Here is a 22,152-nt window from a genome sequence, read left to right as displayed (position 1 = left end):
TTGCTTCAAGACCTAGATAGAGGTACGGGTGGGACTTGGGCAGGCCCATCCTGAGCCCGAATCGGCCCAACTTTGAATTATACACGGGCTAGGCTTGGATTTTTGGTCCTCGGGCTGGGCTTAGGCCCAAGAAGTCAAGGTTTTTTATTTTTTGGGCTAGGTTCGGGCCTAGCCCTTAGGAAGCCCAAGCCAAAATCAATTATATACATACATATATATAACATTTGTATAGATATTTTGCATACATATTTACATACATACATAAATATATGTATATATTTGCATAAACACATTTATCTATTGATAATTTTAGAGTGGGTTCATTGACCAACCCAAGCCCAACCTGAGTGCATCAAATTACAGGGCGGGCTGGGCTCGGGTTAGGAAAATCGGGCTTGACCTCGGGCTCGGGCCTTAATCCCAAATTTTAGTTTCGGACCTGGGTTAACCATAAACCCGGCCGAACCCACTCGACTTGCACCCCTGGACATAGGTGCACCCTGACAACCTCGGGTCGTGTTTTAGTACTTACCCTATTTTCTAGTGGTGGAAAATAAAGGGCAGGAAAGAAGGCGCAAAGCATACAAGAAAGATTGATCCATTCATTCAAAGAAAGAAAAAGAAAGGAAAGAGGATACACAGTCATTCGAAAAAAAACAATGGGCAAAGAAAAAATCATTCTAGAGCACGAAAGCTCTAAAAAAGAAGCATTCTTCAGGCACAACAATTCTCCAAAGAACATGAACAGAGACTCCCCACTAGCAGTTACTCTTCTTCATCGCCCTACAAATCATCGTCAACCCCGTCCGTCCCCTCGTCCTCCACCACATTGTGACCTCACCATCCTCCTTATCTAGAGTTAGAGGCTATTGGTTGACTTGCATGGGTAGCTCGTCTGGTATCGACCTAATGGATAGAGTACTGGAATCGAAATTGGGATGTAGGGACTACAGCATAGCTTGAATACCCTCTTCATAGAAAGAAGAACATTATCGATCTTTTTCGGTTCATACTCAGGCGACAAGCGGAAACGCTCGACTACTGCAACCTTGGCATGAGGAATATCTTTAGTAGATTTAGTTCACCACTCTTCCAGTTGACGATCCTTGGTTTGCACTTCGTCGGCCAGGGTGGCAATGGTCCCCTTGGGTTGCTCCAACTCATGCTACATGTCGGCGTTGAGCTCGAAGAAGCGTTGGCGGTCCTCCTCTGCACTACGGTGAGTTGCCTTAGCGCTCAAGCGAGCTCCTTCCAGTTAGACTTGTAGGGTCTCTATGTTCACTTGCATCTCCTGCTTTTCACACTTGGATAAGGCGACCTGATTTAGCAAGACTTGGTCCATTGAGTTTGCCTGCAAAAAAGAAACAATAACAATAAGGCTCAAAAAGAAAGATAACCAGACATCAAAATTAAAGATCACACACTTGTAGGATGCACCGAGTCATTCTTGTGTTGACATCAGCAAGATCAAGCCCACTATAGTATTGGAAGTCTTTAGGGAGAAGGATTCCCCTCCCTATTCGCAGAGCAACTAAAGGATCAATGAGATGGTTTATAATTGAAATGTTGATGTTGGGTATGAAATGAGGTATGTTAGAGTGAGAGGGACCGGTAGTGCACTCTTCTGGGGCAACCTAAGGGGATGGGGTGGTTGGACTTGTGGAGACCTAAGCGGGCTCTATTGACATGGGGTTGCCGACCCCTTCAAGGTCGACGACCTTGGGCATGCGTGTAGCAAGACTCTCCTCGGCACCGACCAATGAACCCTCCATTGACGAGCGAACTGAGGAGTTAGGCGTCCTCTTCTTCTTTGAGGGCCTCTTGGCCGCTGTCAGGAGGGAAGTAGTACTCGCCATCTCTGAGGAAATACACAAAAGAAAAGTGAGTTAGCCGAACTAGAAGGTAACCTTCAATATAAAAGACAAGTGACGATTAGGCCAACTTACCTACGGGACTTAGGGTAGCTCAAACGAGCATAGGCTCGGCTAAGAATTGATCTATCATTAACTATTGACGTACAAGGCGTTGGACCTCAACACTCAACTAGTCACTGAACTCGACCTCAGAGACATTTCTCGCCCTATGTCGCCAAATGGTGTCTGTAGGCTAGTCGACTTTTTGAGAAAGGAAGAAATACTTACTCTCCCAGTCCCTCGCCTTTGTGGGAAAACCTCCCAAAAGCTTATAACCTTGGCGGAAAGACAAGTAAAAATAGTAGGGCTCGTTGGGAACCTTCTTTATACTGCACAACCTGAGAAGACATCTATGTCTAGAGGGAAGATAAGATGGTAGCTGAGAGAAATTGTTCCGATGAGGGTTTGGATGGCATTCAGGTGGAGTTTTCCCAAAGAAATACTGTAAAGAAAGAGCACCTCGACAATGAATGGGTGTAGAGGAAATCAGAGGTTAGCGATCAACGCCTCCTCAAAGACACAGATTTCACCTCGACCGTGGCTCCAAGGGAACTAGTCCGGGCCAAGTAGAATATAGTTGAACTCATTTGGGATGCGGAATGAAACACTAAACTAACGATTTCTTCCCCGCTTAGCTCGTTGGGACCAAACTAGGAGCTGGACTCCGACTCTTGCTGAGAAGTTGAGGTCCCAATATGGGAACCTCACCAATATCGTGCTGAAGTCCCTTCCTCAGTCCGAGCAAAATAAGAGGACCCCCCTTATGACTTACTCGAAGACATGACTAAAAGAGGGAAAAAGACTCACCAGCTTTTTGGAAAATAGAAATTAACCTCGCATGACCGGATTTAGCTTATCAAACTAACGACCTCTGAGTAGAATTCCCCTCCAATCGTTTGTCTCACTCTCTTGCCAGAAATCTTAGAATAGTGTGAATGGGACCCCCTATTTATAGCCATGAGCGTGGGAAATCAATGGATGATATGATGTGGTGACAAATCAACGGTCAAAAAGGTCACACTATTCATAGACCAAACTATGAACAGCCTGGCAAGACATTAGGTTGGCACGAGAGTTGACCTGCTTCCACCAACCTGACCTGAATTCAGCTAACGACCTGCTTGACGTGCGAGGCAACCTCCCCCACAAGTGGGTCTCTGACTTCCTCAAGATTACAATGCCACATCACGGATAGACATTATCCGCTTACATGGAATCCATTTTTGGGCGTAAAACTACCTCCAGCTAAAGATCTCGAACGTGATTTGTAATCCTCACAACAGCTAGCCTATATAAAGTCACCCCATTAAGAGAAAAGTATACATGATTTACCTCTTACAATTCTCAAGTTTTTTTTTGAGTGGGCAAAGGAGATCAAAATCCAATGAGTAAGACAAAAACTTGGGGAAGTCTGTAGTGTAGTCTATACTCTAGACAGAGGCTGAGATGAGTAAAACGGAGGAACCCCAGTGCATCTACAGAAACAGTAATGAACCCGTGGAGGTTAGGGTTAGAGATCTTCTCTCTCGAATGATGTTGAGAGAGAAACTCGGTCAGATGACCCAGATTGAGAGATCTGTTGCCAATCCTTCCGCCATTAGAGACCTATGCATCGGTACTCCCTCTCTTTCTGTTATTGTGGGTTCAAAAGGTTCTGCCATTCCTCGTTCAATTCACGAATGCAATTTGCAGGTAGTGTTCTCAGTGGCGGTGGCAGTGCTCCATTCGATGGCGCCTCGGCTACCGATTGGGCCGATATGGTTGATTCCTTTCAGAAGGCAGCTATTCAGTCGCGCCTTGGGGTTCCGATTCTCTATGCTACTGATGCAGTTCATGGCCACAATAATGTATATGGTGCTACCATCTTCCCTCACAACATCGGCCTTGGGGCAACCAGGTTATTTTTTAGCTAATTATCTGAATTTTGGTACCTATTCAATGAGTTTCTTGCTCGTCTTTGCTTCAACTGGAAAAGATGATGAAAACTTAATCCACAAGTTACAAATACCATCAAAACCTATCGTGTGTCTCCACTTTCTTATCTCACTCAATATCCAATTATTTGGATGAGCTATAGAGATGCAGATTTAGTTCAAAGGATTGGGGTTGCGACTGCCCTGGAAGTTAGAGCTACGGGCATACCATATACGTTTGCTCCATGTGTTGCTGTAAGTTTTACTCAAACTGTATATTTACTCAGTTGTTTTTTCTTTTTTTTTTTCCCTTCTTTGTTTGTTCTTTAGAAATGTTATTTCCCTCTCGTCGTGTATACCTTGTTGGATGGATCATCCATTTTCTCTATATCCATTCGGTTTTTCTTTTTCTCTTTTGTTTCTTATCCTTCTATATGTCATATGCTTCTCAGTGCATTAGTCTTTATCCCCCATTCCTATTTGCTCTGAGCATGTGAAAATAATTTAATTATTATGAAGAAACTTAGAGTTGAGCTTTTAAAGGGCTCAATTTAACATCTCCTGTGAGCCTCAACTGAATATGAAAATCATCAGGTATAATTAGTTTTATCTCATAATTCTTCCCTTATGTTCTTTACAATGAAGTTATGATTATGAGATGAGAGGTTGTATTAACAATGACCTAGAGGGTGCTTGTTTAGGAAGAACAAATATACCCAGAAAGCTGTTCTTTCTCCATTTTCCACTAGTGCAATGGGAGCTAGTTTCTTTCCAAAACTGTCCTCCCTCTATTACATGTCTTTCCAAGTTCCAACAACTCTTCTTTTATTTGGAAATGCAAGAAAAATTGCTGAATGCAATAGCCCTCTCCATTTTCCTCATTCATTAGCTTACCTCTGTTCCTATTTTCTAATTTTGTAGTGTCTTAGGCATGGGATACACATTGTGGATATGGGTCCAGAGGCCATAGTTTGCCACTTGCTCCATGTTTTGATGATCATGACCCACTATTGGATGTGTTATTGGAAAACAATGTCCATATAGAAAAAAAGCAAAGTAAGAGGATTTTTAACAATCTCACTCGAGATTTAAAAGAAAAAAGCATTTTCAACCGTCCATTTAAATACAATCAAGTAACAGGATAAACTTTTTTGCCAATGATTTTTTTCCCAGCATTGGGTGGGCTCAGGTCACACAATTGTTAAAATTTGAAAGGGCCTGGGCCCAATTTCATGTACAATTTTCAATTCAGGTACCTAGCTTGCACACCTATAGACCCTATTTGGCATGTCTTAAAACTTTGTTAATAACACTAATTTCTTCCCAAATTTATAAAAGGAGAAATACAAATGAGAAGTGACAAGAAAACACCCCCAAAATGCACAATAAACTAGATCGAACCTTCCCCCAATGTATACATTGCTTCACCAAGTAGAAATTGTAGAGAAGATGTGTCAGTTTGTGAGAAGTTGAAAGAGAAAAAAGAGAAACACAAGTTCAGATCTGTTAGGGTTGATCAATATGATTGAACAAACCCAAAAAAAAGGTATTTATATTAAACTTACGTGAATGGACAAGATTGTCCTTATAAAGAAATAAAAGAGAAGTACACTAATGTACACGCCTATTACAATACAAGAAAGAAGAATAAAAATACAGTAGAATTACAAAACTACCATTTATCTTCTCTATGCTCCCCCTCAAATTGATGTTGGGGTATAAGCATCAGTTTGTCCACAAGGAAATTATGTCAGGCTTTGGTCATAGCTTTGGTGAAGAGATCTACAAGCTGTAGGTTTGATGAAACATGTGGGAGAGAGATGTGACCCGTGTGGAGGTCATGAATGAAGTGACAATCCACCTCAATATGTTTAGAATGCTCATGAAATACAGGATTGGATGCAATCTTGATTGCACTCATATTGTCAACAAACAGAGGAATAGCAAATGAGTGATCAATGTCCATGCCATGAAGTAGAGCCTTATGCCAAACTATTTCACTACATATTGAGGACATGGCTCTATACTCGGCTTTAGTAGATGACTTGGAAACAGTTTGTTGTTTCTTGCATTTCCAAGAAACCAAGGAATCACTAAGGAATATACACCAGCCAGTAGTTGAGCGATGAGTATCGGGACAACATGCCCATTCGACATTTGCATAAGCTTGGAGCTGAGTGGAGGAGGATGAGAAAAATAATCCATGTGATAGAGTGCCCTTGACATAACAAATAATCAGGAGAATTACAAAAAAGTGAGGCTAATGTGGAGCAAATACAAACTGGCTCATGATCTGGACTGCATAGGAAATGTCCGGTCTAGTCATGGTTAGGTAGATAAGACTACCTACAAGCTGCCGATATAGAGTAGCATTAGGGAGAAGATCACCCTCATCCTTACTCAACTTACAGTTAAGCTCCAAAGGGGTATCAACTTGTTTGGAGTTAGTCAAGCAAGCAAGAGTCACCACATTAGAGGCATATTTTTGTTGGTTGACAAAATAACCTTGATGACATCGTTGAATTTCAAGCCCAAGAATGTAGGTCACTGGCCCAAGATTTTTCATTTTGAAGGAGTTACTAAGCAGAAGCTTCGGGTTGTTAATACCGTCCACATCTCCAGTGATAAGGATATCATCAACATAAACTAAAAGAAGAGTCAACCCCTGTTCTCACTTGTAAGTAAACAGAGAGTAATCTGAAGCACTCTACTGAAAACCAACCTCCAACACTACTGTATGGAAGCGGTCAAACCAAGCTCGTGGAGTTTGTTTAAGACCATATAGAGGATTTTTTAGTTTACACACCAAAAGAGGGTTGTCACAGTAGCTGGGAGGTGGTTTCATATAAATTGTCTCTTGTAAATGTCCATGGAGGAAGGCATTCTTGACATCCATCTGGTGAACTGTCCATTGTCTAAGAGCAGTAATGGCCAGGAGCAAACGAACTTTTGTCATTTTAGCCACAGGAGCAAAAGTTTCATTGTAGTCAATTCTATACTCTTGCTTGTAGCATTGAGCAACCAAACGGGCCTTATATCTGTCCAAAGTACCATATGATTTGAGTTTCACGGTGTAAACCCATCGGCTACCAATGATGGAGGCATCTAGGGGAGGAGAGACAAGTTCCCAGGTATCATTCTCCAGTAAGGCTTGAACCTCTGAATCCATAGCATCTTTCCAATGCTTAACTGCTATGGCTTGGTTGTAAGACTTAGGAATATCCGTGGATGACAAAACGGCTAAGAAGGAGCTGTGACTAAAAAAGAAGCCATAGCGATCAACTGGACGGAAAATACGAGATGATTGACGTAAAGGAATAGATGAAGGTAAATCCTCAAGATGAGAACATGATCTTACAGTGGTAATAGATGGAGAGGAGTGACTAGTTACTGTTGCTGGAAGTGGAGGAGGAATAGGCGATGGGCGAACTGGATGCTTCCTGGAATAAATCTGAAGTGGCTGAGATGAAGGAGGAGAATCACCTATAGAGCCAAAGTTATGTAGAATAGAAATGGATGGTGCAAGCATTTAACTAATATGTTTAAAGAATGAAAGGTTCTCAAGAAAGATGGCATTGCGAGAAATATGCAATCTATGGACTTTGGGATCATAACAAAGAAATCCCTTGTGTTCCATACTATATCCCATGAATGAATTGAACTATTAATTTAGTGTGTTCATGGGGAAGGAGATGGACAAAACAAGCACACCCAAAGACACGAAGTATGGATAGGTTTGGTGGGCGATGAAATAAGGATTGATGGGGAGAAGAATTTCGAAGCATAGATGTAGGAAGAATGTTGATGAGGTGAACAACAGTTCAGGTCGTCTCCACCCAGAAGGTAAGGGGAGCATGAAAGTCTTGTATCAAGGATCTCACCATACTAGCAATGTGGCGATTCTTGCGCTTCGATACTCCATTCTGTTGAGGAGTACTTGGGCAAGATCTCTGGGATGAAATACCATGTTGTTTGAGATATGTTTGAAACTCACCATCTTCACCATCATGGTACACTCCCCCTGAATATGACCTCAAAATGCTAATAGTTCTTTTAAATTGGGTCATTACCATAGCATGAAAGTTCTTACACATGGATAAAACTTTTGATTTTTTTCAAAGAAAATAAACCCATGTGTATCGAGTACAGTCATCAATGAATAACACAAAATATTTATAACCCAAGCGTGAAATAATTGGAGACGACCACGCATCATTGTGAACAAGGTAAAAAAGGTGTAGAAGCATGTTCAGTAGAAGATGGAGGGGTAAAACATGACTTTTACTATCGCAGCAAGTTAAACGGGATTTATCAACATTCTTAAATGAAGTAGTAGTCATAGGCAAACAATTAGAAGAAAATAAGTAATCCAAGTTCTTAGCATGAGTGTGACCCAAACGTCTGTGCCATAAGTGCCACACATTATTACAAGAGGAAATAAACAAACTAGAGGTAGTAGATAGTAAACAAGAATCCGAAGAAGCTTCCTTATTCTCAAATTCCAAAGCAAACAATCTTCCAAGCCTACGCCCTTTCCCCTTTAGCTCCCCTTTAGCATGAGTGTGCCGGTCCTGGATAAAACAACCATCACGAGTAAATAAGACATTATTACCATCATCAACAAATTGCCCAACAGAAATAAGGTTGATAGTCAATTTAGGCACAAGGAAGGTTTTGGGAAGATGCAAGGGTTTGGACTCAGAAGTGGACAGAAATAAATTATCACAACCACATATAGGTAGAGAATCACCATTAGCAGTAATAATATGGTTGACAGAGGTGTAAGGTTTAGAAGATTGACCAAAGGAGGCCCCAGTTATGTGATTTGAGGCCACATAATCAATGACCCACAAGTGAGAAGGAGAGGAACACAAATAAGCAGACTTATCAACCAGTCAAAAAGTAGAAAAAGCAGATGAAATAGCCAAAGACATGAGCTCATGAATCTTTTCTTCAATCAAATTTCTTTGTGCATTTGGTTTGTGAGCTGATGAGGAGACGACAGTATCAGTAGAAGTTGGTTCAGCCGAGGCATGATAAGCCTTATGTTGTCCTTTCTTGGGAGGCTTGGTTGGGCATTCCATTATAATGTGTCCCTATTGTTTGTAGTAGGTGCAAAAATTTTTCTTCTTGTAGTGGGATGCCACATGACCATATTCTTTGCATTAATAACATTGCATCTTCGAGAAGTCTTTCTTACCTTTTTGTTTTGTAGCCAAAAAGATTGCATCAATCCCATGTTCCTTCTTCTGATCTAATGCAGACAAGGTATGGAGACGAGTTTCCTCCCTTAATAACTCTCCAAGATTTGCATCAAGATCAGGCACTGGCTCTCTACTCAGTATACTGGAGCGTAGAGTCTCATAATCAGGTTTGAGGTGCATAAAAAAATGCAGTCTTTCTCTTGTTGAGGTGTTTCTTCATAGTTTTCACACAACAGTTCGTAGACAGATCCCCAAAATGAGTCAGTTCATATTCAGTCCAAAGATTCACAAACCCAACATAGTATTCCTGAATCCGCTTCTCCCCTTGAACATAAGACAAGATATCGATTTCAATTTGATATTGCCTAGACATATTCGATTACTGATATACCTTTTCAAGGCACTTGAACATGTCATGGACTGATTTGAGTCCTCTCATTGGAATATTGACATCCATAGAGATAGAACCAAGTATCCATGAAGTAATCTGAGCATTCTCACTTTTCCACTGTTTCAGCCCTTTGACATCACCGGCATCAAGCATGGGAGTGGAACCATCAATATAACCCCACATACCTTTCCCTTCAACAAAATAGTGAAAATGGAACTTCCAGAGGGCATAGTTGCTTCCATCGAACTTGACAGAAATAATTTCATTCTTTTCCAAAGCCATGTCGAAAAGAATACAAAGCATTTATTTTAATTATAAAAAAAAAGAATACAAAGCAAAAACTGATTGAAGCGAGCAAAATAAGTAGTGAACAAACCCAAGAGAGTCTGAAACTGAGAGAAGAAACCTCTTACAGTCACAAGAGATTATCCAAAATACGGCAATAGGAGAAAACTGAGAACACAGTCTAGAAAAGGTAAGTCTGGTTCTTTGACCTCGAGTGGCTCCTTCTCTTGTTCTTCCTTCTTTAAGTCCCTATGCTCTACTCCTTCCCCTTTGTTGTTCACAGTTAAAGAAGTCTGGTCAAGGCTAATTCCACCTAAAATTACTGGTTTTTGTTGGAGGTGTATTATGGTAAAATTAATACTGTGGACAATCTACAAAAAAAGAGACCTTATTCAAGCTTGTCCCTCAATTGGTGCATTTTATGTAAAGTGCAGAATGAGGACTATTATCACCTACTGATTTATTGCTCTTCTACAGTAAATATTTGGAATTGGGTTTTTATGCTGTTTGGGTATAGGTGGAACCTACGTCTTTTTTTGGTTGGCCAACAAAGAGAGGGAAAGTAATGTGGAAATGTATCAGGGCAGCCCTCTTATGGACCATTTGGGAGGGAAAGAAATGCCAGAATTTTCTAGGAGGAGAGAAGCATTGCTGAAATAAAGGATTGTATACTGACAAGGGCAATCCTTTGGCTAAAAACTATTGATCTCTTTGCGGATTACTCTAGTGACGACCTTCGAAGGAGTTGGGCAGCAGTGGCCTCTACATCATCTAAGAAAAATAGAATACAAGCAAGTTGGTTACCCCCTTTGGAAGGAGTTGTAAAGTTGAATTTTGATGGGAGCAGTCAAGGCAATCTAGGACCTTCGGGTATAGGAGGGATCTTGAGGAATAAGGATGGCAACATTCTGTCCTTATTCTTTGGTCCAGTGGGTTATGGAGACTCTACAAGGGCTGAAATATTAGCTGTGGTACAAGGACTACAGATTTCCAACCAACTTGGAGTGACTAATTTGATAGTTGAAGGAGACTCTAAGGTGATAGTGGGATGGATGTCGGACCCAGAAACTGTTATTTGGGGATATAGGGACATTATCAAAAAAGTCAAATGGCTTATGAGAACCATGCCAATTAGCTTTTAGTGGGTTAGTAGATTGGCAAATGCTTTGGCAGATTCTTTAGCTAAACAAGGGGATTCAAAGGATTCTCTGTTTTTGGCTAATTTGTAACTGCAATCTGAAAAGAGTTGGGTTTGGAACCACCTTTAAGGGGAGGAAAGAACCACCTTTAAGGGGAGGAAACACTTTGTGCCTCCTCTTAGGGTGCTTCATGCTTGTACTATTTCTATTTCTATTCAATAAAATACCATTCATTCATAAAAAAAGGAAAGTCTGGTTGCTATCGCCCCAGAAGAGATGTATAGATCTCTCTCAAATATTCTCGGATCTCAATAAAAATTTCAGAATGTGATGAGGAGGGCTAGACGACACTTCCTTTCAAATTTTACTGCAAACTGATGCCATATGAAAGAGATCTAATGAAATCTCTCTTACTAGATGAGCAAAACACAGAGAAATGGTCCCTGGAAAGATCAAAACAGTCCAAAACCAATCGACAATAATGATAACTCTCAAACTGATCAAGAAAGAAGAGAAATGGATTAGAGAGCAGCCCGCTCTAATACCATGTCAGTTCGTGAGAAGTTGAAAGAACAAGAAGAGACATAAGTTCATATATGTTAGGATTGATCAATATGATCGAACCAACCCAAAAAGAGGTATTTATATTAAACTTAACTGAATGGACAAGATTGTCCTCACAAAGAAATAAAAGAGCTGTACACTAATGTACACACCTATTACAGTACAAGAAAGAAGAACATAAATACAATAGAATTACAAAACTACCCTTTATCTTCTCTACAAGATGGAGGGTAGTTCTATAATTTTACTCTCTTTATTGTAAACTAGTAGGCGTGTGTAATAGTGTTCTGTCTTGTACTGCTTTATACCTTTATTTCTTTTGTAAGGACAATCCTGTCCATTCACTTATTAATATAAATTCTATTTTTTGGGTTGATTTGATCATATTGATCAACCCTAACAGATCTGAAGTCTCTTGATTGTCTCTCTGCCTTCTCTCTCTCTCACAAACTAACATGGTATAAGAGCAGGTTGCTCTCTGATCCATCTCCACTTTATTTCAGACTGTTTGAGGTTTCTTTACATCTGCAGTTGGTTCTGGACTGTTTTGATCAATCCAAGAACCAGTCTTCTCTGTTTTGTGTAACCAACAAGAGAAATCTCATTGGATCTCTCTTGAAAGGCCTTCGTTTGTGATAAAACTTAAAAAGAAGTGTCACTTGGCCCTGTTCTACATATTCTGAAAGTTGCATCAAGTTTGGATAAGGATTGAAAGAGATCTATAGATCTCTTCTAGGCAACAACAGCTAGTCTTTTTTTTGGACTGTGATTTCAGATCCCAGTCTTGCTGTGCTTTGGACATCTTTACTCGACTGTAAGAGATTTCTTCTCTTCTTTTTTGATTCTCTTGGATTAGTTCTTAGTTTATATTGCTTGCTTCAACTATTTTTTCTGTATTTTATTCGATATGGGTCTTGAAAATAACGAAATCATCTCAGTCAGATTTGATGGAAGTAACTATGCTCTTTGAAAGTTTCACTTCCAATATTTTGTTGAAGGGAAGGGTATGTGGGGCTATATTGAATTATTGATGCTCTACATTCCATACCCAATGCTATGATGTCAAAGGACTGAAACAATGGAAAACTGAGAATGCACAGGTTGTGTCATAGATTTTGGTTTTTTCACAATGGGTGTTAATATTCCAATGAGGGGTCTCAAACCCATGACATGTTTGAATACCTTGAAAAGGTCTATCAACAATCAAACATGTCTAGGCAATATCAGATTGAAGTTGATATATTTTCCTATGCTCAAGGAGAGAAATGGATTCAAGAGTATTATGCTGGCTTTGCAAACCTCTGGACTAAATATGAATTGGTTCACTTTGTAGATATTTCTATAGATTGTTGTGTGAAAACTACGAAGAAACGCTTTAGTAAGAGAAAGATTATGCATTTTTTGATGCTCCTCAGATCTGATTATGAAACAGTGTGATCAAACACACCTAGTAGAAAGCCTTTACCTGATCTTGACATAATACTTGGAGAGTTGTTAAGAGAGGAAACCCGACTCCTCACTCAGTCTGCTCTTGATTAGAAGAAAGAACATGGAATAGATGTTGTTTTCTTGGCTACCAAACAGAAGGGGAAGAAGGACTTTTCAAAGATGCAAAGCTATAAATACAAGGAATTTGGGCATGTGGCATCCAATTGCAAGAAGAAAAATTTCTGCACCTACTATAAACAACTGGGACACATTATAATGGAATGCCTCTCAATAAAGGACAACATAAGGCTCAGCTTAACCAACTCCAACCGATACTGCTTCCTCATCAACTCACAAAATTGGTTCACAAGGAAATTTGACTAAAGATAAGATTCGTGAGCTTATGTTCTTGGCTATTTCCTTTGCTTTTTCTGCTATTGAACTGGACCGACTGACTGGTTGGTAAGTCTGCTTGTGTTCTTCTCCTTTACACATGTGGATTATTGACTCTAGGGCCTCAAACCACATGACTGGGGCTTCCTTTGGTCAGTCTTCTAACCCCTACACCTCTATTAACCACATTATTACTGCTAATGGTGATTCTCTTCCTATATGTGATTGTGATGATTTATTTCTATCCACTTTTGAATCTACACCCTTACATCTCCCCAAAACCTTTTTTGTGACTAAGTTGACTACTAGTCTTATTTTTGTTAGACAACTTGTTGATAATGGCAGTAATGTTCTATTTACTTGTGATAGCTGTTTTATCCAAGACTAGCACACTGGGGAGCTGAAGGGGAAGGGGCATAGGCTTGGAAGGTTGTTTGCCCGGGAATTTGAAAATAAGTGAGAGCTTCATCAAACTCTTGTGTGTTGTCTACTACTTCTAGTTTTTCTTCTACTTGTAATAATGTGTGACACTTATGGCATGGATGCTTGGGCCACACTCATGCTAAAAACTTGGACTATTTGTTTTGTCTACGTGAGTCCTGTTTCACTATTCTGTTCTGTTTAGTCTCATATTCATTATTAAATTATGAGCATTTAAAATCATTTCTTACTACTTCAAGTGATGTCCTTGTTGGTTGCCCTTAGCCCTTCTTGCCCCTTCATATATATTTTTTTCTACCAATAACTTCAGATTTCGTTAATCTGAAAAATAGAATACAAAGAGGGAGAGATAAAATCTGTTAACTCTCCCCAAATTCAATGAAAAGTTACAATTGAGCCCAAAATAACTGATTTCTCCCCAACTCTTGTTTTGCCAAGACATCAGCAAAACCATTAGCTATTCTTTTGACCCAATTAAATCTCACATCCATGCCTCGTGTGACCATTTAAATTTCTTCCTTTCATTGCTATAGCTCCAAAATTTGGCTTCTTCCTTTTGTAGCCAATTCACCACCAGTTTTGAATCTCCTTTTATAATCAAATTATTGATGTTCTTCTCCTTTGCTCTTTGCAGTCCTTCCATCAAAGCCAACATCTCAGCCCTCAAAGAATTGCCAACACATATTGGCCTTGAGAATAGACCAATGATGTTGTCCACCTCATTCTTGAAAACACCACTAATATCTAAGGGACTTGGATTGCCTGCACTATTCCCATCAAAGTTCAGCTTAGTGAATCCACAGGTTGGTGGGGACCAACCAAGGTTAATAACAAGCTTATTTCTATTTGAACATGCCACCTCCCTCCGCTTTCTCATAATGCCACATGCTGAAAAATCGTCAAATAATTCCGAGGATTTTGCCCATTGCACTACCCTAACAATGATGGTTTCAACAATATCCTCTTTGCTTCTTTCCTTTTTGTTTTTTGAAAAAAATCCTTGCATTCCTTTCCTCCCAAATGGTCCAAACTAATGCAGCTCTTCCACATCTCCATAACAATCTTCCCCTCTTCTTTGGCCATTTGAAAAAAGTGGAGGCAAACAAGCTTTGCACATTTAGCGGAGAGTTGCACCTTGTTGGTGTGAAAATTTTAATAAACTCTCATGCGGCATAATTCATCAATCAAGTGATTGAGTTTTTATTATTTTGGGTAAGGCCCATTCAGGGAATCATACGGATTGTTCCCCTTAATTACATCCCCACAAGAAAGTAGAGAACACCTTTTGATTCTGACATGGAGAAATGGATGCATAGAACAATAGGATACTTCAAAAGAACTTTTCATTTGCTTTTTTTTTTTTTTTTTTTTTTTTTTTACATCAGGTGTACAAGAATGAGAGGAAAGAAAAAGAAAATACAATTGAGAAACTATACAACAATACATTTCTCTTTTCTTTAATACAAAGAAAATTTCCTTCTCACTCCTTTCTTCATAATAAGTTGTAGTCAATCAGATGAAATTCTGATTGTAGACAGCCTTACTCCTTGGAATTTTTCATACAAAAAGGGAACCGTAGTCAATCAAATTGAACATTTGATTGTAGATGATTTTCATCCCTCCGCTCTTCATTTTCATTTGAAGGGAACCATAATCAGCCTTTGAGATTTAGATTGTAGATGGTTTACTCCCTAACTTTGTCTTGAAAGAGGGACCATAATCAACCAAGTAAAGGCACCTGGTTGTAGATGGTTCATTCCCCCTTAATCTCCATTTTCATTTGAAGGGAACCATAATCAGTCTTCGAGAATTAGACTGTAGATGGTTTAATCCCTAACTTTGTCTTGAAAGAGAGACCATAATCAACCAAGTAAAAGGCACCTGGTTGTAGATGGTTTATTTCCCTCTTTTTCCTTTCTCAAAAGTAATAACAAAAGGGAGAGAAAGAATGATACATAGCAGAAGACATAAATAGGGAGTATTCACAGAGAGGGCTTTCCTTTTCTCTACCTGTATTAGTGAGATTTGTCCTTCCTTGCCTTCCCTTGAGCACTTCTCTTTTCTTCTCTCCTTATCTTTGCTTTTCTTAAGAATCTCTTGTGAAAATTTTCTCCGAAGAGTCTCTCTGTGTGTATGTATTTCTAGCTTCCCCTTAAGGAGCTTAAATAGGGACTGGGGTGGTTATGTAACCATCCCCTCCTAGGTGAAGGACACCTGTCCCTCCCACTTAAAGAGGGGGAACTCCCCACTTAAAGAGAGAGAACTCCCCACTTAAGAGGGGAAACTCCCATATGGGATACTTTTTTATAATTTTAATGATTTGACTAGTAGATTAGCTAGCCCACTTATTACAAATTATTTGAATAAAAAAAATGACTTCAACACACCTACACCCAAATAAAGAAAAAAACCAATCCCAAATGGAAGATACAAAGGAGAAAGAGATTAATAAGTGATAGTAAGACTCTCCATTGGATTTACAGAGAAGACACTGGTTTGGGGATAAGCAGCAGGAACACTTCCTAACAAAAACCTCCTATTCTGGGAAGTATAGGCCTATTCCAACCTCCTTAACAGGGAAAACTAGCTCCACACTTTCGGATGGTTGGGTTAAGACCTTGAAAAGAAGCACAAGAAAAGTTTCCAGTGGGGGGTTTGAGTCCAAAAATGGCAATCAGGTTTGGACGGATCCAAGAAAACCTCTCAAGTAAATGTAGAAAATTCAGGACATTATTAAATTCTGAATCCCTTATACCCCTTTTAAATCCTAAATCCCAATCAAAACCAGTAATAGAACTAGAAGGAACAAGAAATGTAGAAACAGGTTCATCTTGCAGCAAATTCCTTCTTACAGATGTTGTAGATGGTCTCCTATGCACGTCACCAAGCCATCTTAGTCTACTTTTTGTCACTTTTTTTCCTATTGGAACTACTCCTAGGTTTCTTCAAATGACTTCATTTTTGTTCCCATCCTTTCTAGTTTTTCCATTCACCCATTTCAGTATATGTGTTTTTGCCACTCATCTTTTAGACATGTTGTTTCATGATTGCCCAACACTTTGCTCCATGCTGTATTGTTGGTCTTGCAACTGTTATATAGGAATTTCCTTTTAACCCAAGTGGCATTTCCTATTGCATAAGGTTCTAGATTCACCCTTTCATTTTGCCCATCCTGCTTTAATTTTATAAGCGACATCCTCTTAAATCTCTCCCTTGTTATGAATTATCAAACAAGGTAATGAAAAAAGTCACATTGAGTCATCTCTCTTTTTTTTTTTTCGATCAATAACTGTGAATTGTATTGAATTAAGATTATGAAAATTTACAAAGCAAGGGGGCTAAACAATCTTATCTCCCGAGTACAACTATTGAACACCAAAATACAATTACAATACAACCCAAAATATAGAGTTTCTGTTCACCCCTTTCCTAGCTAGACCATCTGCCAGTGAGTTTGCACTTCTCTTTACCCATTTATACTGAATTTCAATATCCTTAGTCAGCCACTTAAATTTTCTCATTTCATTGCTGTAATTCCATATCCTAGAATTATCCTCTTTTAACCAGTTTACCACAACTTCAGAGTCTCCTTCTACGATCATCTTATTAAAATGCATATCCTTGGCTCTTTGTACCCCTTCAAGAGCTGTAAGTATCTCAGCCCTCAAGGAATCTCCCTCTCCTATTGGTCTAGAATACATAGCTAACAGATTCCCTTGTTCATCTCTTATTGCTCCCCCTATTCCGGATGGCCCTGGATTACCCATACTGCTGCCATCAAAATTCAGTTTAATGAAGCCATTAGGTGGAGGAATCGAACAAGGGTTTGATGCCTTCTTAGCTGAAGCTAATTCTGCAATCTCCTTCCAGTTTCTTAGCATATCATCGACTGAAAATTCTGCAAACAATGCCAAAGTTTTCAACCAATGTATCACCCTAATATGGATGACCTCCAATATAACTTCCAAGCTTCTCTCCTTTTCTGAGAAGATCTGTGAGTTTCTCTCCTCCCAAACAATGCCACATTGAGTCATCCCTTGCTCTCCAATCCTACGACAAGCACCATGGGGCTTCCTCTTGAATATGTTTAGTCAATTCACCTATGATTAGTTCAAATAAATAAGAACTAAGTGCCAAGCCTTGGTGAAGACCCATCGTAACTTTAAAATTTGATGTTTCTCCCATAGGTGTTCTAACATTGGTTGTTGCCCTCTCATACATATCTTTGATTAAGTCTGCCTACCTATTTTAAACTCCTTTCTTTTCCAAAACCCACCATATTATCTCTCTAAGGTCACTATTATATGCTCTCTATCAATAAACACCATGTAAAAATCTCTCTTCTTCTCCTAAACTTTTCTATCTATCATCTCAAAATAAAGATTACTTCCATGGTTGATCTGGCATAATCCCAAATTGGTTATCTAATATACTTGTTTCATGTTGCAACCTTTGCTCATACTTTCCCAAAACTTCATAATGTGGCTCATGAGATTAATTCTTTGATGATTATTACAACGATGTATATTGCCTTTTATTTTAACTAGTAATTAAGCACATGCGTTGCATGTGATTTTTTTTTTCATATTAATTACTTGAATTTTAGATATATCATAGTTAAGATCGAAATTGAAAATTAACAAAAGTAACAATATGATTAAAAATAAACTTAAATATTTATTATTCAATTATGATATCATGGGTTTCTTTGAAAAGTTGGATTATTGACCCACCATCTAAATAAGAAAATAGCCTTACTTTTGGATTAGTTTTAAATTAGGGAAATTATAGTCGGAACTAGTTGTACATTTAAAATTAGGCTACAAGTTGGTCCATAAACCAACAAAACTTTAACAACCGGCTATACATTTCAAATTATAAAAACCCTCGCCATGTCATTGGAGGCTTATGTGGCCATTGCCAACATGGGACTCTTAATCCATGTTGGACACAACAAAAAGCTTATATTGAAATTGCCTTTATCTACTCAATGACTATGTGATTTGAAAATAAATAAAAATGGTTTTTGGTTTCTGTATTTACGTTCTCTATATCAATTTCTTTCATTCTCTCTCTCTACCTATCTTTCTCCCTCAATCTCTCTTATTCTCTTTCTCGGTCGATCTCTCCTTCTCCCTCAGTTTCTCTCATGCTCCCTCTCTCTCTCTCTCTCTCTTTTTTATATGGTATTAATTAGATCGTATAAAAGAACATGAGACCAACTTGGTATGGTTCAAAATTTATTACACCAATTTGATAAAAATTCATAAGAAACTCTTGGCTATGAAATTTACACAAACTGGAGAACGATAGGAATTGAGGGAGGAGATATTGACCAAGAGGGAGAGTGAGGGAGAAGAATGAGAAAGATTGAGGGAGAACAATAGAGAGAGGGGGAGAGAGGTTTTGATTTGGCTATAGACCGAAGCTAAGAGAGTGGGAGCAGGAGATTGAGAAATGATTGTGAGAGTGAGAGAGAAGGGAGGGAGATCGAGAGACAAAGGGAGTGGAAGAGAAACTGAAAACCTATTTTTGGTATAGGTTTTTTGCTGTGTCCAACATGGACTAAGAGTCCCATGTTGGCAATAGCCACATAAGCCTTCGATGACATGGCAAGAGTTTTTATAATTTGAAATGTAGAGCCGGTTATCAGAGTTTTGTTGGTTTCTGGACCAACCTGCAACCTAACTTTAAATGTACAATCGACTTTGATTATAATTTTCCCTTTAAATTATATATTTCATTTACATTATATAAAATATTTTTTACTTATCTCACTTAATTTTTATATTTTCTATTATTAAAAAATTTATTATTTGACTATGACATCATTTCATTTTTACGTAGGTTTTGAAATTGGCATTCCATTTTCATCATTAATAAAAGTACTTCTTACATTTCATAGTTAATTATTTTAAATTTTTATTATTTAATTATGGTATTATTTATTAATCCATTTGACCCCAAATGGTTGAATTGCTTGCCCTTCATCAGGAGGGAAGAAAATGGTTTTGTTTTCAAAATATTTATTTTATACTATTAAAATTAATATTGTGGATTTAATTACAAGAATTTAATGGTGAGAAAAATATATCTTAAATATAGGATTTACATTACAAGAATTTAATGATGAGAAAAATATATCTTAAATATAGGATTTAATGAGAGAGAATAGGAAAATACTTTTATTTCCAATTGGTTTTAAATTTTACATTCCATTTCCATCTTTATTAAAAACATTTCTTATTTATCATACTTATTATTGTTTTATATGTATGTTAAAAATGTTCCCATTTTCGATTTTTTTCATTTTATCTATTTTTTAATTTTATTATTTAATCATGGCAACATGGATTAACCCATTTGACCCAAAATGATTTAATTTCTTACCACCACTTAGATGAAAACACTATTTTTGCTAGGTGGATTTTAAAAGTATAAGCTTTTATGTTATTGGAATTATTAATTTATTAAGTATGAATTTAATTAATAGAACTTAATGATGAGAAAAACAAAAATGACTTGAATATATGATTGAATGAATATGAATGCAAGTTAATAACTTAAATGTTGGATTTAATGAGAGAGAATTGAATGCATTGAATATCTTTAAATTACCTCTTTTCAACTCATTTAATATCAAGAACCGATTACCCTATTTGCCCTCATTTTTTTATCAATTAAATATAGAGGGGTAAATTTTGTCCTTAGAAAATTCCAGAAATATTCTTGAGGCCATTTGTGCTTTTTAAAGTAGTATAGATTATATGCACCATAGTGCTCTTTCTCCATACATTAGACATCTTTATTTTTTCTCATAATCTTATTAAATAGTTTAGTTAGCCATGACAAGCCTACCTCTCTTGTACCTTTTTCATCTTATTTAGTTTTTCCTTCACTAAAGTAATTCTAATTTCACAAAGGTACATGTTATTTTTAACACTATTAGTGTTGCTAATCTCTCCTCCATTAGTGCCTTTTACATGTTCAATTTATAATTTTTACCAAGACTCTTTAACCTTCCTCCTTGATGCACCTAACTAGTTTAAATCTCTACCTTTTCTTTCACTCATCTTTGCTAATATATAAATTTCATTTTATACCTCTTTAGCATCTAATTTATGATAAAATTATATGCCTTAAGTTTTCTTCACTTATGTTTTTTATATTTTTCCAAGTTTTCTACGTTTGTATCTTTTTTTTCTTATCTCTATAACATGCTTGTTTTACTCTAATTACATTTTGAATTTCTTCATTCCACCACCAAATTTCTTTAGCACTTTGTTATTTCCCTTTTGTTTTACAATTAGGCAATTTTAAGCAACATATCATCAGTCTTTCCATCTAAATTCCTTTTGCATTCTTCTATTAGTCTGCCTCTAAATTGTGCAAGTTTCTCTCTTTTTAGGTTTGCCCACTTAATTCTTAGAAACCTACTTTTTACCTATTTCTTTTTAATTTCTTAATGCACACCTTTACCACCATTAGTCTATGTTGTGTGATTAAGCTTTCCTTTAGAATAACTTTGCAATCCTTACACATCATTCGTTTTGTTCTCCTAGGAAGGGAAAAAAATCTACTTGACTTGTTCTTTATCCACTTTTGAATGTTACTAAATGTTTATCATTCTTTTCAACATGTGTTTATTATTGCTATATCATAAGCTGTTGCAAATTCTAAAATTGTATCTCTTGTTTCTCCAATCTCAAATCCTCCATTTATCATATCATATCTTGCACTTATTTTCCCAACATACCCATTTTGATCTTTTCCTATAAAGTTTTTTTCTATATTTGGAATCACTTGGATTATTCTTATAAAATTTTCCAAAATTGTCTTCTAAATCTACTGGAGGTGCATAAGTGCTAATTACGTTAATTCCTCATCTAATTACCTAAAACAAGTTTAATTAAAATTATTCTTCTCCATTTTTTTAACATTTACACTTTTCACTTTTTAGATCCTTATATTATTGTTACTCCATTTCTATAATTGACTTCTTTTGTATGCCATAATTTGTAGCCACCATAAGAATTTGGGAAAAGTTTTATGCTGGCTGCCAACCTGACACAACGTTCCTCTAGTTGAGCTTGGGACTGGCATTGTAAGACAAACTTACACTAGCAGAGTTAATTGTTTGTTTTTGGTAGATACTAGCAGAGTTAATCACAACACCTAAATGCGCCTCCTTGATTAACCCATCAAAAACTGTGCCCCCTAATAGAGATATCAATGGGTCAGATTAGATATCAGTTTTGCCCAACGGTCCCAACCCAAACCCAACTTGACCATATAAAATGGGACACCGAACTCAATTAAGGCCGACCCAACCCTAACCCAGTAGGGTTGGCCAGTTGGGTCAAAGCAGGCTTATTGCTTAACTAACTTACTGACATCCATACCCCAACCCCTCATGGACAATACCTTACACCCAACTCTACAAACAAAAACCACTTCACGTACACCTCAAAACCCCAAAAC

At 37.8% G+C, this 22,152-nt stretch overlaps 1 protein-coding gene across 3 annotated transcripts in view; it reads left to right on the top strand.

Moving 5' to 3' along the window:
• Window positions 1–3,217: 3,217 nt before the first annotated feature.
• LOC104596995 (uncharacterized) overlaps window positions 3,218–22,152 on the top strand; it is a 28,482-nt gene continuing 9,547 nt past the window's right edge. The window contains exons 1-3 of one of the 3 annotated variants that reach the window (XM_010258349.3): window positions 3,218–3,528; window positions 3,606–3,810; window positions 3,991–4,081. In XM_010258349.3, coding sequence (XP_010256651.1) covers window positions 3,360–3,528; window positions 3,606–3,810; window positions 3,991–4,081 — 465 coding nt within the window. In that variant the 5' untranslated portion in view covers window positions 3,218–3,359. The remainder of the gene's footprint in view (window positions 3,529–3,605; window positions 3,811–3,990; window positions 4,082–22,152) is intronic. The other 2 variants (XM_010258350.3, XM_010258351.3) reach the window with 2 other exon arrangements.

This window comes from Nelumbo nucifera, chromosome 2, assembly GCF_055504915.1.
Source record: "Nelumbo nucifera cultivar China Antique chromosome 2, China Antique-T2T, whole genome shotgun sequence".
NCBI classification, from domain to species: Eukaryota; Viridiplantae; Streptophyta; class Magnoliopsida; order Proteales; family Nelumbonaceae; genus Nelumbo; species Nelumbo nucifera.
This window is presented reverse-complemented; position numbering and strand designations above follow the sequence as displayed.